The following is a 17,193-nucleotide window of genomic DNA, read 5'->3' on the forward strand; positions in this document are numbered from 1 at the left end:
ACATAACTACACATGGCCTGTAAAAGGTTCACCATGACTGTCATAGACTTTGCTGGGATGATTGTTTCTTGCTTTTATTGATTAAAAAAACGCTAAAAAAGACCCTGTGGGTACAAGGCTTAAGGCAAGGGTGTCAAACTTGGCTGGGTGTATGGGCCGCACAGAGGAAACAAAAATAATTTGGGGGGCCGCATTCTTTGCAGGACAAAGTGACATTTTTATTGGTACCATATATTTTTTTTTTTTTTTACACACCTTTGGATCACTGATTTTGAACATTTTTCACTTGTTCATTATAACAAATGTGCACATTCTTTGTTTATATTATATATACATACATACATACATATATATATATACACACACACACACACACACACACACATACATATATATATATACATACATATATAAAAAAAACTGACGGTAAGAAAATGTCATGCCTTATTTTGAGGTTTGTTTTTTTTTACATTTGATCCCTTTCTTGTAACTAATAGTGTTACAATTAGCACTATATAGAAATTTTGGGCATCATCTTTTAGTAATGTTCCCCATCTTGTTGTAATGTGCCCATCCTTGTCCCCTTGTAATATTGTGCCCTATCCTAGTCCCCATCCTACAGTAGTATTGTGCCCCATCCTAGTCCCCATCCTACAGTAATGTGCTCATCCTTGTCACCATCCTATAGTAATGTGCCCCATCCTTGTCCCCATCTTATAATGTGCCCATCCTGTAGTAATGTGTTCATCCTTGTCCCCATCTTATAGCAATGTTCCCCATCCTTGTCCCCTTGTAGCAATCTCCCTATCCTGTAGTACTGTCCCCATCATATAGTTGCCCCATTCTATAGTAATGTGCCCATCCTACAGTAATGTCCCCATCATATAGTAATGTGCCCACCTTGTCCACATCCTATAGTAATGTCCCCAGCCTTGGCCCTATCCTGTAGCAACGTCCCCATCCAATAGTAATGTGCCCATCCTTGTCCCCATCCTACAGTAATGTCCCTATCCTATAGTAATGTCCCCAGCCTTATCCCTATCCTATAGTAATGTTTCCCATCCTTGTCCCCTTGTAGTAATATCCCTATCCTGTAGTACTGTGCCCATCCTAGTCCCCATCCTATAGTAATGTGCCAACCTTGTCCCCATCCTACAGTAACATGCCCACCTTGTCCCCATTCTATAGTAATGTCCCCATCCCATAGTAATGTGCCCACCTTGTCCCCATCCTATAGTAATGTCCCCAGCCTTGTCCCCATTCTATAGTAATGTACCCATCCAATAGTATTGTGCCCATCCTTTAGTAGTCTCCAGTATTGTCCCCATCCTATAGTTATGTGCCCACCCTGTCCCTATCCTATAGTAATGTGCCCATCTTTTCCCTATCCTATAGTAATGTCCCCAGCCTTAGCCGTATCCTATAGTAATGTTTCCCATTCTTGTCCCCTTGCAGTAATGTCCCTATCCTGTAGTACTGTGCCCATCCTAGTCCCCATCCTATAATAATGTGCCAATCTTGTCCCCATCCTATAGTAATATGCCCACCTTGTCCTCATCCTATAGTAATGTCCCCAGCCTTGTCCCCATTCTATAGTAATGTCCCCGTCCAATAGTATTGTTCCCATCCTTTAGTAATATCCCCAGCCTTGTCCCCATCCAATAGTCATGTGCCCACCTTGTCCCTATCCTATAGTAATGTGCCCACCTTGTCCCTATCCTATAGTAATGTGCCCACCTTGTCCCTATTCTATAGTAATGTGCCCACCTTGTCCCCATCCTATAGTAATGTGGCGGCGGCTGAAAGGGGGCAGTGGCGCTATAACTTACTGATCGCTCTCCTCAGCTTCCACAGACGCCGGGGTGAAGCTGAGGGGAGTGGTCTCCGGCCCCAGATTCACAGTGATTGGAGAGTCAGAAGTCCGGCCTCTCCAAATAGAGCTGGGGGCGGGTGAAACAGAGGTCACCAAGCTCCAGCCAATGATCAGTGCTATAGCTGCACTGATCATAGCTGGATTTTAATGTTTCAACTATTTTCAATGGCTGAAAGAATACAGTGGCTGTGATTGGCTGACGAACACCGCTCAGTCAATCACAGCCTCCGTAGGTCCGGGAAGGAGACACCAGCCCTCCTGAAGTCAGGCAGAGGTCCCCTCCTCCCCGAATCTAAGGTATTTGCAAAGCCATCGCAGCCACGGGGGCTCCGGGGCCGCGTTTTCGCCATGACGTACTGGATACGTCATGGGTCCTTAAGTACCAGGGAGCCATGACGTACCCAGTACATCATAGGTTGCAAAGGGGTTAATGTGCCGGCCTTCACATACACACAAAAAACCCCAAAAAACACCATTCTTCTCACCTGTCCCGTGTTCCCTCGGCTGCCTCATCTCTGCTTCTTGCTGTCTGAAGGCCCGTGCCCCCGTTGAGTATCACGGCAAGTGCAGGAGCCGCAGCCCCTGTCAGCGATTTATGTCAGATGATTGTTTTGCCGGCGCTGTGCGGGCAGAGTCAAGCTCTCTGTGCACGTTTCCAATGCAGCCGTAGCCGTTAGCCAATCAGAGGTAAGCAGCTGAGGTCAGGCAGTTTCCATTGGAGTTGTGCACAGAGCGCTTGACTGAGCGTGCAGCGCTGGCAAAACATTCATCTGACATAAAATGCAGACAGTGGATACTGCCCCTGCACCGATAATCAAGAGGGGCACGAGCCTGGGAGCCTCACGAAGCAGCCTGAGGGGCCACGTGTTTGAGACCTCTGGTTTAAGGGGTGAGGAACATATAACAACTCTGTCACCATCGTGGATGTGATGTGAGGTGATTGTGCTGTCACAGATGAGAGGTAGGATCACTGCTCTGTATTTCCAATGCTGGAACGATTAGTGCTGAGCAGAATACTGACAGCCAATGAGTATGCAGAGAGCGGGCAGAGGGAGGGGCTGGACAGTGAGGCCGGGCGGTGCCAGATCTGACTGTGAGGTTTGGCAACCAAGGACAGGAAAAAGTCATGTTTGCTTGAGCTGCAGGTAAATAAAGTTGGTGCAGAGAATAAAGTGATAATTCAAGAAAAGCAAAAGTTAGAAACAAAAAAAAAAAAAAAATGCAGGGGTGTTTTAGATGACAATACAGCATAGATTAGCTTAAAATTTTTTTTGGAGCTTATGTTGGACAACTTCTTTAACCCCTTCAGCCCCCGGACATTTTCCGTTTTTTTCCGTTTGTTTTTTTTTTTTTTGCTCCCCTTCTTCCGAGAGCCGTAACTTTTTGATTTTTCCGTCAATCTTGCCATATAAGGACTAGTATTTTGCGGGACAAGTTGCACTTTTAAATGAAACCATAAGTTTTACCATATAGTGTACTAGAAAACGGCAAAAAAATTCCAAGTGCGGAAAAATTGCAAAAAACCCCAAAAAAAAACAAAAAGTGTGTTTGCACAAAAGGTTTTGGAATATTTTATTCACAGTGCTCACTATATAGTAAAACTGATGTGTTGGTGTGATGCCTGAGGTCGGTTCGAGTTTGTAGACTCCAAACATGAACAGGTTTACTTGTATTTAAGGGGTTAAAAAAAATTCCCAAGCTTGTCCAAAAAAAGTGGAGCACGTTTTGCGCCATTTTCCGAAACCCGTAGCGTTCTCATTTTTCTGGATCTATGGCTCAGTGACTGCTTATTTTTTGCGTCTCGAGGTGACAATTTTAACTGTACCATTTTTGTACAGATGCTACGTTTTTATAGCTTGTTATTGCATTTTGTGCAAAATTTGCGGCGAACAAAAAACGTAATTTTGGCATTTGGAATCTTTTTGCCGCTACGCCGTTTACTAATCAGATTAATTGATTTTATATTTTGATAGATCGGGCATTTCTGAACGCGGCGATACCAAATATGTGTGTGTAATATTATATATATATATTTATATTTATTTATTTATTTTTTTAACCCTTTAAATTTCAATGGGGTGATAGGGGGGTGATTTGAACTTTTAGGTTTTTTTATTTTTTTTTTTAATTTTTCTTATCTTTTTTTTAACTTTTTTTTTATTTTACTAGTCCCCCTAGGGGCTATAGTGATCAGCAATCTGATCGCTCTGCCATATCTCCAGATCACAGCTACAGAGCTGGGAACTGCAGATATGGTGCTTTACTTTCAATGTCGGCAGTATTCCGGCATTGAAAGGAAGTGACTCATGTTAGCTACAGGCGTCATCACTTGACCCTGTGCTACCATGGCAACCACCGAAAGTCACGTGATCATGTCACGTGACTTCAAATGGGGGCGGGGTAAGTCACTGTAATGGCGGCGCGCATATACATCTCGCTGCAAGGGGTTAATAGTCGCGGGTGGAAGCGATTCCACTTGCGATTAGCAGGCACACATGTCAGCTGTTGAAAACAGCTGATATGTGTGTGGATTGCCGCAACCTGCCCACGGCAGGGGGTGGGGATTAACTGCACACGATCCATGACGTACCCAGTACGTCATGGGTCGTTAAGGGGTTGACTTTCATTAGTCTGATCAATGCTGTAATGGATTGCAATGCACATGCATTACAATACATTACACATGCATTACAATACATTACACCTGTCAGTGTGACAATGACAGAACACCTTTTAGACCATCCGAAGCTCGAAGACCTGGAGGTAGTTACTTGACTTCAGGTTGCCATAATAGAGATCAGTATACCGCGATTACATTGAGAGGTGCCAATCAGGTGTGAGAGAGCACTATCCCGCTCTTGGACTCTTAAATGCAGTAACTGCTATTGATGGTCGCATTTACAGGGTTAATAAGCAGGAGTAATGTGGACACCATGCCTGGCTGTGACAGCCACAGCTCTGCTATCACTTAAACCATGCTCTGGGCGCTGATTCTGTGAGCATAGCTCCTTTGCCCACACAATCGCCATTGTGAGAGAATACAAGCTAATTTGTTCTTACAGAAACCATCTTGTCTTATGAATGATGTCATAGGGCCTAGTTAACACTGATGAGTGTGGAAGTTTCACATTTCTACACATACCCAAGTGGCTCTTATTGGTGCATAGTTACTTCGTTTGAGGTAGTATATAAACTGATCACATGATGTAATAAAGACAGACACTTTCAGTACAACACAGATTGTGTGTGCTGTATTGATTCCCAAGTGCTTGTAAAACAGATCTTATAAACTTGGAGTTCCAATGGCATAGAAGGAGTGTATTTCGCTCACATCATGACGCAACGGTACAGCCATTTGCGGGAAACACACGCACGATATGAAATACCGGTATGACAAATATAGGGAAGGCGTTAAATAAAAAGGGTAGTCCTGACTGTTGAAGTGAATTGAAGCAGGCTGACTGAAAAATGTTAGACAAGTATAGTCTTCAGAGATGGCATAAGCATCCTCTCCTCATCCTCTCTCTGTAAATGCCGCCTTGCTTGTTAGTGTATTACAATAAAGCTGTAAAATAGAAACTCAGCAATGTGGCCAGTGTGAAAACAAGCATAACTCAAGCGTATTTTATTTTGAATAGTCAGAAAAATTCTTACATTGAAAACCTGGTTAAGGTTATATTTTATTGAAATAAACCTAACAAATTAAATTATATTTATATATTTATATTATATATATATAAGCAATAGAGAATTTACTGACCTGAATTACACTGTAGTTATACTGATATCGCAGAACAGCCTCACATAAATTCCAGAAGGTGTACTCTGGCCACAAGACTGACTGAAACACCAAGCAGGCATGTGAAGTCTAAATGTGGAATAAAGGAGATAAATCTTATTTCACTTTGAATTCAATTCATTTAATTTTTCTGTGTGGTGTAACTGTCGTGCTGTTGAATTTCTGGTATATAACTAAAGAGACTGGCCAATTTCTAAAATTTTTTACAAATGCCTAGGAAAACAATAGGATTACCACAGTAGTGCTAGTATCCTCGTTTCAACACAGGCACCCCATCGCAGTGCGGTGCTCCAACATAGGTAGTGATGAGGTGGGTTATATGACCAAAACCTTCCATCTAAAGATCTGCGCAGAAGGTCACTGGAAGTTTAGACCCAACTTCTGCTGTACAGATAGGAGTCTTTGGATGCAATTTAGAGTCACACCCTCAACAACTGTGGGTGGAATTCTCTCCACTGACCATGTCTTCTACATCGTCCCAGGTAGAAAAAACAAACTCACCTAGGGTGGCATGGCTGCAAACTATGGAGTTTGAACTAGTGGCTGTGAGTAAATGCCTCATTGGATTAGTCTAGGATAATTTGGTGAGCAGCATCATATACATTCATTTTGCAGAATTATGTGCATATTCATTTAACATCACACTCATTACTGGAATGCTGCAATTAGTGTCTAAAGAGTAATGGAGCAGTTTAAAAGCAATGAGAGACCTAATAGGTTCTCTAAATAAAACCAATACTGGCTACAACAGTGACAGCACTAAGGCTGTGTGCGTTCTGCCGTAACAAATATTCTGCAGCGTTTTGTCACTGCATGTGCGTTTCAAAACACAGCCACAAACACTGCGTTTTGGATGCATTTTGAATGCGGAATGAATGCAGAATTCATGCGCTCTGGATGCTTTCTCTCCCACAGACAGAGTGTAAAAAGCATCCAAAAAGCACAAAAGAAGTGACATGTTGCTTTTTAGAATGCAGCATTTCTGTCAAAATATTTGGCATGCCAAACGCTACGTTTTAAAACGCAACGTGCACATGGAAATTCCTAAATTCTCATAGACTTTGCTGGGGACGCAGAACACAAGCGTTTACGCTGCAGTTTAAAGCGCTGCATAAACGAATGAAAAATGCACTCGTGTGCACATAGCCTAAAGTTGTTGCCCACCTTTGGGGGATAACTTTTATTTTTCTTTACTCAAATACATCTATTTTGGGCTAAAAATCATATTTGCAATTGGATTTCTTTACAAAATTTGCACAATTTTGCTTTTAAAGGCTCTTTGTTTCCCAGCAAATTCAACGTTACTGTAGTCTGTGGACATTAATCAGCTGAGTGTAGCTCAGAAAAAGACAAAAGATAAATCAATAGAAGAAAATCCAGCAGTAAAATTAAAAAAAAATTGTAAGCTTATCTGCTTCTGTTTTTCTGTTTGAAGATTGATGACAATTTAATGTTGATAAATGTAAAGTAATGCACCTAGGATGGAGTAATCCTATAACTGCGTATACATTAAATGGAAGTAAACTCGGGACTACAGAACAGAAGGACTTGGGTATTCTCATTACAAATAAGCTGAGCAGCAGCACTCAATGTCAGGCAGCAGCTGCTAAAGCAAACAAGATTCTAGGGTGTATAAAAAGAGATTAGATATCGGGATCCCAACATATTGTTACCCCTCTATAAATCACGTGTGAGGCCACATCTGGAATATGGGATCCAATTTTGAGCTCCACATTTTAAAAAAGGACATTCAGAGTCAGTTTAAAGGCGGCTAACTAGACTACTACAATGAAAGGTCTCCCATATGATGACAGGTTGAAAAAGTTAGATATGTTTAGCTTAGAAAAAAGACGTCTCAGAGGAGATCTCATTTATTTGTATAAATACATGTGTGGTCAATATAAAGGACTGGCACATGACTTATTTCTTCCAAAGACAATACTAAGGACCAGGGGGCACTCACTGCGAGTGGAAGAAAAGTGATACCGGCAGCTAAATAGGAAAGGGTTCTTTACAGTTAGAGCAGTCAGACTGTGGAATGCCCTACCACAAGAGGTAGTAATGGCAGATACTATAACAGCTTTTAAAAAAGGGCTGGATGATTTCCTCAGTACACACAACATTGTTGGTTATAAATGACTTAGTGACCAAATGTAGAACTGGTGGACGAAGGTTGAACTAGATGGACCTAGGGCTTTTTTCAAACTAAGTAACTATGTACTATGAAACTGTCTTTTTCTGAGCTCCTCTGCTGATTTATGTCCACAGACTACAATAAAATTAAATTTGCAGTGAAACAAGGAGCCTGTAAAAGCAAAAAAGTGGAAAATTTGCACCAACACCCAATTGCAAAAATGATTTTTAGCCAAAATACATGTATTTAACTGCAAAATAATTGCTAAGATGGCCAACTTAGTTAAAGGTTTGACAATTGCAAATACAGTAATGACCAAAAGTTTAGCATTTTTTTTTTTTTAAAAAGTGTGATTACTTCTGTTGTTGCTGTGATGCCATTTTCCTAGTGATTTTAGTAAAACCATAAGCAAATGGTTGTCAGCTCTAAGGATGAAAATTGTTTGACATTGTTTTATCCCTTTAGGTGTTAGTTTTCCATATTTGCTGGGCCAAATGTTTTGCATATTTTGTCATGGGTAGTCTAATTTTGCCTAAAATTTTAAAGTTTTTTTATGTGTTTTCTGGATAAAACATGGCAAATACAAAGCCAAAGTTATCACTAGACGTCAGGAAGCTTACCGTATTTTTCGGACTATAAGACGCACCGGACCATAAGACGCACCCTGGTTTTAGAGCAGGAAAATAAAATTTTAAGCAAAAAATGGGAGTCAAGACACACTTATGGGGCGAGGATCTGCTGCTGACACTGTTATGGGGGTAATGTCTCCAAATTCTCTAAGGTACCCCAGCCTGGTAATGATCCTCCTGTCTTGTATATACAGTATATGTCCCTCATCCTGCTATATACCCCATCCTGGCATATGGCCCCATCCTGCTGTATACGGTAACCCATCCTGGCATATGGCCCCATCCTGCTATATAACCCCATCCTGCTATATACCCCCAACCTGCTACATACCAGGGCTGTGGAGTCGGTAAGCCAAACCTTCGACTCCGACTCCGACTCCTCAAATTCTCTTGCACCGACTCCGACTCCGGCTCCGACTCCGACTCCGGCTCCGACTCCGACTCCTACATATATTGCTTATAGTTAGGTGAAAAATTTATTGTAGTACATGAATATGTGTATGTGAACATCAGACATTTAATAATTTTTATGATACAATAATCAAGATATTTGGATAGAACATAAAATATATTTATTGGAATACAACTTTAGAACACAAAAAACTGTAATAAATTGTAAATATGTAATACACTATGTAATATACAGTAGATTACATATATATCTTGTGTGTGTGTATATACACTGTATATATATATATATATATATATATATATATTATATATATTACATATTTACAATTTATTAGTTTTTTTGTGTTCTAAAGTTGTATTCCAATAAATATTTTATGTTCTATCCAAATATCTTGATTATTGTATCATAAAAACAATTAAATGTCTGATGTTCACATTGTACTACAATAAATTTTTCACTTAAATATAAGCATTATACTAAATGTTGTTATTTAGTAAAATATTCAGCACATTCTGCATTGCACTCCTGTCCCCAATTTATTATATATTTTAGGAGTCGGAGTCGGTGCATTTTATACCGACTCCGACTCCGACTCCACCAAAATGAGCTCCGACTCCGACTCCGACTCCACGACTCCGACTCCGACTCCACAGCCCTGCTACATACCCCCATCCTGCTACATACCCCCCATCCTGCTCATATACCCACATTCTGCTCATATACCCCATCCTGCTCATAAACCCCCATCTTGCTCCTATACCCCCATCTTGCTCATATACCCCCATCCTGCTCATATACCCCCATCCTGCTCATAATATACCCCCATCCTGTTCATAGTATACCCCCATCCTGCTCATATTATACCCCCATCCTGCTCATATTATACCCCCATCCTGCTCATATTATACCCCCATCCTGCTTATATTATACCCCCATCCTGCTCATATTATACCCCCATCCTGCTCATATTATACCCCCATCCTGCTCATATTATACCCCCATCCTGCTCATATTATACCCCCATCCTGCTCATATTATACCCCCATCCTGCTCATATTATACCCCCATCCTGCTTATATTATACCCCCATCCTGCTCATATTATACCCCCATCCTGCTCATATTATACCCCCATCCTGGTATACGGCCCGCATCCTGTGGCACATAAACAATAAACATTCATACTCACCTTACCTCACTCCCTGCAGCATCGCTCCTCCTCCAGTCTGTGTCAGTGGCAGCGCCGCTGAGTGGAGCCGTCCCCGTTCTCCTGGCGCATTGCGATGTCCGACGTCATAGCTGTGTGCGCCGCTAGTCTCAGCGGCCGCCGCTGGCACAGGAGGACATCATAATGCTGCAGGAGAACGGGGACGGCTCCACTCAGCGGTGCTGCCGCTGACACAGACGGGAGGAGGAGCGATGCTGCAGGAGAACGGGGATGGGTCCACTCAGCGGCCGCCGGCAGCCAGGAGGAGATCGCGGTGCTGCAGGGGAACGGTGCCAGGTGAGTGTACTGATTCACTGCACCCCGCGCTGATGATGATGCACGGGGGGCAGTGAATACAGCCGCCGATGATCACTCCAGGCTGTAGTTGCCAGGGGTGATCATGGCCGGCTGTTTATCCCTCGCCCATCCACCCGCCCATCATACCACCCACCTGTCTACTCCTGCTTCAGCGCTGAGAGATGGGCGGGAGGATGGGCGTGCATATTAAATGAGCGGGTCCACATGGTCACGACAGGCGCTGCTGCTGCCTGCTCGTGCCCCCGATGACCCGCACCACCGCAGCACCCTCATTCCCCACAGCCATGCCCTACATTTAGACCATAAGACGCACCCCCCACTTTCCCCCAACATTTGGGGGAAAAAAAGTGCGTCTTATGGTCCGAAAAATATGGTATTATTCTAAGAGTGAAGTCAGGCAAAAGCCAAAAAGAGGTATCTATGGAATTCAATTGTTCTCAGAGTCAAGTGTTACATATAATGTAGAAAGATAAAGAAGGTTATGGAAGAGCTGAGAAACCTAGAAGTGCACAACCCGGAAACCTTCCTCCATAGTTGATCACATTATTAACCCCTTCAGCCCCCAGGCATTTTGCATTTTTCCGTTTGCTTTTTTTTTTCCTCTCTTTCTTCCGAGAGCCATAACTTTTTTATTTTTCCGTCAATCTTGCCATATGAGGGCTTTTGTTTGTGGGACGAGATGTAGTTTTATATGAAACCATAAGTTTTACCATATAGTGTACTGGAAAATGGCAAAAAAAATTCCAAGTGCGGAAAAATTGCAAAAAAAGTGTTATCGCACAATAGTTTTTGGGATATTTTATTAACCGTGTTCACTATATGGTAAAACTGATGTCTGGGTGTGATTCCTCAGGTCGGTGCGAGTTTGTAGACATCAAACATGAATAGGTTTACTTGTTTCTCAGGGGTTAAAAAAATTCACAAGCTTATCCAAAAAAAGTGGCTCACGTTTTGCGTCATTTTACGAAACTCGTAGCGTTCTCATTTTTCTGGATCTATGGCTCAGTGGCGGCTTATTTTTTGCATCTCGGGTTGACGTTTTTAACTGTACCACTTTTGCGCAGATCCTACGTTTTGATTGCCTGTTATTGCATTTTGCGCAACGACAAAAAAAACGTAATTTTGTCGTTTGGTAAATGGCGTAGCAGCAAAAAAATTCCAATCAGATTAATTGATTTTATATTTTGATAGATCGGGCATTTCTGAAAGCGGCGATACCAAATATGTGTACCTTGATTTTAACCCTTTAATTTTTAGTGGGGTGAAAGGGGGCGTGATTTGAACTTTTAGGATTTTTTTTTATTTTTTTAAAACTTTTTTTTAAACTTTGTTTTAATTTTATTAGTTCCCCTATGGGGCTATAGCGATCAGCAATCTGATCGCTCTGCCATATCTCCAGATCACAGCTACAGAGCTAAGTTCTGCAGATATGCTGCTTTACTTTCAATGTCAGCTGTATTCCGGCATTGAGAGGAAGTGACTCATGATAGCTACAGGCGTCATCATATGACCCTGCGCTACCATGGCAACCACCGGAAGTCACGTGATCATGTTACGTGACTTTCGATGGGGGCGGGGTAAGTCAGCATAATGGCGGCGCGCAAATACATCTCGCTGCCAGATTTTCGCAGCGAGATGTAAGGGGTTAATTGTCGTGGGTGGAAGCGATTCCACTCGCGACTAGCAGACACACATGTCAGCTGTTGAAATCAGCTGATATGTGCGCGGATCGCCATGGCAGGGGGCGGGGATTAACTGCACACGATCCATGATGTACCCAGTACGTTATGGGTCGTTAAGGGGTTAAGAAAGCAAAATCTGTATCTGACGTCCATAAAAGTGCTGTACCGATTTCGCACAAAATGAACAAAGAATAAGGGGTCAAAATGAGTAGCCAAACTGGTGTGACGGCCAAGAACAGTAGGCTTGAATGCACAAGTTTCAGTCAAGAAGCCTTTCATCTCTGCAAAAAGAAACGGAAGGTCCAACTTGAGTTTGCCAAAGAACACAGCCAATGGAAAGAGAGAGAATGGTTGAAGGTGCTATGGTCGGATGAATCAAAGTTAAATCTGTTTGGTAGTGATGGCAACCAAAATATATATAATATATACCGCCCAATTGGAAAACGTAATGATGCAAAGTACCAAACATCTACAGTGAAACATGGTGGTGGCAATGTCATGGTTTGGCTCTGCTTTTCTGCATCTGCCATTGGCCCTTTGCATAGAATTGATGGAAATATGAATACTACCGTGTACAAAAATATACTGGAGAATGTAATTTTACCCCATGGTAAATGCAAAGTAGGCAGGGGCTGGAAATTTAAGCAAGACAATAATCCTAAACACACATCCAATTTACTCAAAATTGGTTAAAAACAAAAATGTTCACCTGTTGCAATGGCCAACCCAATCACCTGATTTAAACCCAATAGAGCATCTTTGGAATGACTTAGGGTGACGAGTTGGGGCATGTACTTATAGCAAGAGATAAATGGTTTGCAGATTTGCAAATGGAATGGAGTAAGATCCCTCAAGAGGACTTGAAATACCCTAGTGGCTTCAATGCCCAGTTGGTGTGGTGCAGTAATTAAAGCAGGAGGTTATGCTACAAAGTACTAAGTAAATAATTAATTACCCTCTATGTTGTGATCAATAAATAGTATATGCAAAGCTTTAAGCAGTCAGTTTTCTTTAGTTAAATGACCATACCTATATTCAAAAGAATTTTTGTTAAAACTAAGGTCTTGCATGATGACAACTTCATGCACTTTCAATTTCTCACCAAAAAAGGGCATCACAACAATACAGACAGAAGAAATCACTTAAAAAAAAACATGCAAAAAACTTTTTGTCGCTACTATATACAGATATAAAAGAACACTATTGTTCAAAGTATCTGCTAGATTAATCAGACAACTAAATGAGGCCTATGTGGAGGTCTGGGCACCAAGGTATGTATAAGATGTTGTATATGGTTGGAAAAGAGTCTAAAACTATATTACTGTTACTAGGAAAAGAACTGTTACCTGCCATAGAAGAAAGTCACTGAGTCGAACTTCACCAGAGGTACGGATAAGAAGATCAGGGTCTGGGGAGTTTGAAGTGTACAAACACTGGCCCAGCAGATTCTCAGATACATCCCTAAGAAACAAAGACCGCAAAGTCAAACAGTAGAAAAATAAAAAGAAACTGCAAACTTATGTAATTATGTAGCTTTATATCCAACGGTATAAATTATTTCAACTACAATTAAGTTTTTAATTTATAAAATTACCTTAATAAAACGTAGACACACACATACACATGAAAAACTGGAAACAAATTGGGAGCAACTATTACCTTGGTTCTAAAAGACCTTCTTGTACTCCCCATGCTACCTCACGAACTGCATTGCTGATCTCATGTCGGGATGTGTAAGCAAAACAAACATTTAAAAAACACCTTGAAAGAAAGAAAAAAATCAGGAAAAAATGTCAATTGAAATAAAATATATGAAATTGTATTTAGCATATTATTAGTAACTAGAAGGTGGCCCGATTCTACGCATCTGGTATTCTAGAATTTACGTATTGTGTAGTTAATGTATGATTTTTGTTATATATATATATATATATATATATAGATGTTGTTGTGTGTAGTTGCCAAGTGTTTGTGTAGTGCGCTGTAAATGTTCTGGGTGTTGTCTGGGTGTGGCGGGGGGTGAGAGCGGTGTTGTTTGTGTGTTGCGTTGTTTCTGGAGCGCTGTGTGTCTGTAGCGTTGTGTGTGTGTGGTGCTGTGTGTGTTGCGCGGTTTGTGTGGGTGTGGAGTGCGTGTGTGTGTTTTGGGGGAGCTATGTTTTGTGCAGTGTGTGAGTTGTGCGGTATGTGCGTATATTTGTGTGTGCCGCGGTGTTTGTGTGTTGTGTGTGTGCGGCGTTGTCTGTGTGTGTGGGTGTCTGTGTAGGGTGGTGTTTGTGGTTCCCAGTGTGTGTGTGGTGTGTTGTGCGGTGCGTGCGTGGCGGTGTGTGTGTGTGTTTTGGGGGGAGGTGTGCACCCCCCATCGTGCTCTATCCCCCATGCTGCACACCCCCCATCGTGCTCCATCCCCCATGCTGCGCACCCCCCATCGTGCTCCATCCCCCATGCTGCGCACCCCCATCGTGCTCCATCCCCCATGCTGCGCACCCCCCATCGTACTCCATCTCCCATGCTGCGCACCCCCCATCGTGTTTCATCCCCCATTCTGGGCACCCCCCATCGTGCTCCATCCCCCACGCTGCACCCCCCCATCGTGCTCCACCCCCCATGCTGCACTCCCCATCGTGCTCCATCCCCCATGCTATGCATCCCCCATCGTGCTCCATCCCCCATGCTAGCACCCCCCATCGTGCTCCATCCCCCATGCTACGCACCCCCCATTGTGCTCCATCCCCCATTCTGCGCACCCCCCATCGTGCTCTATCCCCCATGCTGCACCCCCCATCGTGCTCCATCCCCCATTCTGCGCACCCCCCATCGTGCTCTATCCCCCATGCTGCACCCCCCATCGTGCTCCATCCCCCATGCTGTGCACCCCCCATCCTGTTTCATCCCCCCATTCTGGGCACCCCCCATTCTGGGCACCCTTCATCGTGGTCCAACCCCCATGCTGCACCCCCCATCGTGCTCCATCCCCCATGCTGCACACCCCCCATCGTGTTTCATCCCCCCATTCTGGGCACCTCCCCATCGTGGTCCAACCCTCATGCTGCACCCCCCATCGTGGTCCACCCCCCTATGCTGCACCCCCCATCGTGCTCCATCCCCCATGATGCACTCCCCATCGTGCTCCATCCCCCATGCTGCGAACCCCTCAGAGAGGAGTATAATAGGAGGAGTATAATGAGAGGAGTAGTCCTGGGGGGTGGTGTACAGGTGCCCAACGTGTGCGTGGGGTGTGGCCTCGCGGGCATCGTGTGTGGGCGTGGCCTCGCGGGCATCACGTGCGTGGGGGCGTGGCCTCGCAGGCACCGCATGCGTGGGGGCGTGGCCTAGCTGGCATCGCGTGCCAAACGGTTAATCCATACGGGGGGTGGGGCCGAGCCAAGCAGCCAATCCGTGTGGAGGGGCGGGGCCAGGCAGAGCCCAGCGGCCAATTCGACGGTTGTCACTGTAAGGACACAATTTTGGAGCAAGACAGACAGACAGACAGAATAAGGCAATTATATATATAGATTATCTTCAAAGTAAATTAAACTTATCCAGTATGGGACTTTTATTTCTTTGTCAGCACACAAGCTGCAGACGTATAACCTTGTATGACTCTTTCTTTGAGTTCCTCAACTCAAGCCATATATTAGAGTCTAAAAAGATGTCCATTTAGGAAAACTGGCTACAAACCGATTTTAGATTTATGACAGTTGTGTAATAGAACAAACATGACAAGACATGCAGGATTTTATAATTCTGTTTTCTGTTGGGTGTACGGACTGTTTTTTGGCAAGATGTGGGTATAAGGCTTTGTGCGCACTAGAAATGTGAAGTTTCTCAAGAAAATTTCTTGAGAAACGTCTGGGAGTGGAAGATTTCCGGACCCCCGGAAAAAATCCACACCAAATCCGCGGTAAATCCGCATGCGGATTTGCCGCGAATTTGCTGCGATTTTCCCGCAGGTTGTTCCCTGCGGATTTTGCAGGCTGTACTGCAGAAATCTGCAGGTACCTGCGGAAAAGAATTGACATGCTCATTTTCTCAAGAAATTTTCTCAAGAAAATCTTTTCAAGGAAATTTCTTGAGAAAAATCCGCAGCGTGCGCACAGCTATTTTTTTTTCTCATAGGATTTGCTGGGAAATGTCTGCACAAAGATTGCAGACATTTCTCAAGAAATTTCCGCAGCAAATCCGCGGGTAAAACGGCCTAGTGCGCACATAGCCCAAGTCCTGCATTTTCTAAAAGGTGACAATTGATGATGAGGATGACGACGATACACTCGCATGATAATACATAGTTACTTAGTTACATAGAGTGAAAAAAAACAAAAAAACCTTGGTCCATCTAGTTCAATTTTCCTCCACCAATTATACATTTTGTCATTTATAACAGACAATGTTGTGTGTACTGAGAAGATTCCTAGTCTGAGGTCCCTGTGGAATATGGGTTGAAGACCAGAACCAATTTTTCTTAGCATTTTAATGTGAGCGATGTATGCAACCACAAGAGGTGCCCTGCTGTTATTCTACCTCTGTAGTTCAGGAGGTAGCTTCCTGAGATCTTTGTAGATCTGTGGATCAGTACCACAACATAATTTTTATTGCACATCATTCTTGGGGATAACTAATGAAGTTTTCTACATTATTCTAAAAATCAATCTAAGATACTCAGCTTGAAGATCTGGATTTCCTTTGTGGCCACTGAGTCTGTTAATTCTAGTTAGGCCGGGGCCACATGGGGCACTACTGCGAACCTTGCATGACACTCGGCTCATGCTGGCAGCAAAGCAGGTGCAGAGTGTCATGCGAGTGTCCCTGCAACTGAGGTCCGACTGTGCGAGCGGACCTCGGCTGCGGGGGGCGGGCCGGCTCTGAGGAGGGGCGGGAGGGATTTATCTCCTTCTCTCCTCCGTAGTCGGCTATTGCGATTCTCACTCTGCACGCGCAGTGTACCGCGAGTGCAGTGCGATCTTTCTCTCGTCCCATACACTTGAAAGGGTGCAAGAGAAAGAGTCTTGCATTACAATCACACCATGCTGCGATTGTTTTCTCGGTCCGATTAGGGCTGAGAAAATAATCGCTCATGTGCACTGACACACAGGCTAGAATTGGTCCGTGTGGAATGCGATGTTTTATCGCACTCCACTTGCAC

At 43.4% G+C, this 17,193-nt stretch overlaps 1 protein-coding gene across 5 annotated transcripts in view; it reads right to left on the bottom strand.

Annotated features, from left to right (window-relative positions):
- DHDDS (dehydrodolichyl diphosphate synthase subunit) overlaps positions 1 to 17,193 on the bottom strand; it is a 178,596-nt gene that overhangs the window by 36,841 nt on the left and 124,562 nt on the right. For 4 of the 5 annotated variants that reach the window (XM_075333894.1, XM_075333893.1, XM_075333890.1 and 1 more), the window contains 3 exons: positions 13,713 to 13,814; positions 13,400 to 13,514; positions 5,634 to 5,741 (listed from right to left, as the gene is read on the bottom strand). In XM_075333894.1, coding sequence (XP_075190009.1) covers positions 5,634 to 5,741; positions 13,400 to 13,514; positions 13,713 to 13,814 — 325 coding nt within the window. The remainder of the gene's footprint in view (positions 1 to 5,633; positions 5,742 to 13,399; positions 13,515 to 13,712; positions 13,815 to 17,193) is intronic. The other variant, XM_075333892.1, reaches the window with a different exon arrangement.

This window comes from Anomaloglossus baeobatrachus, chromosome 2 (assembly GCF_048569485.1).
Source record: "Anomaloglossus baeobatrachus isolate aAnoBae1 chromosome 2, aAnoBae1.hap1, whole genome shotgun sequence".
Classification (NCBI taxonomy): Eukaryota; Metazoa; Chordata; class Amphibia; order Anura; family Aromobatidae; genus Anomaloglossus; species Anomaloglossus baeobatrachus.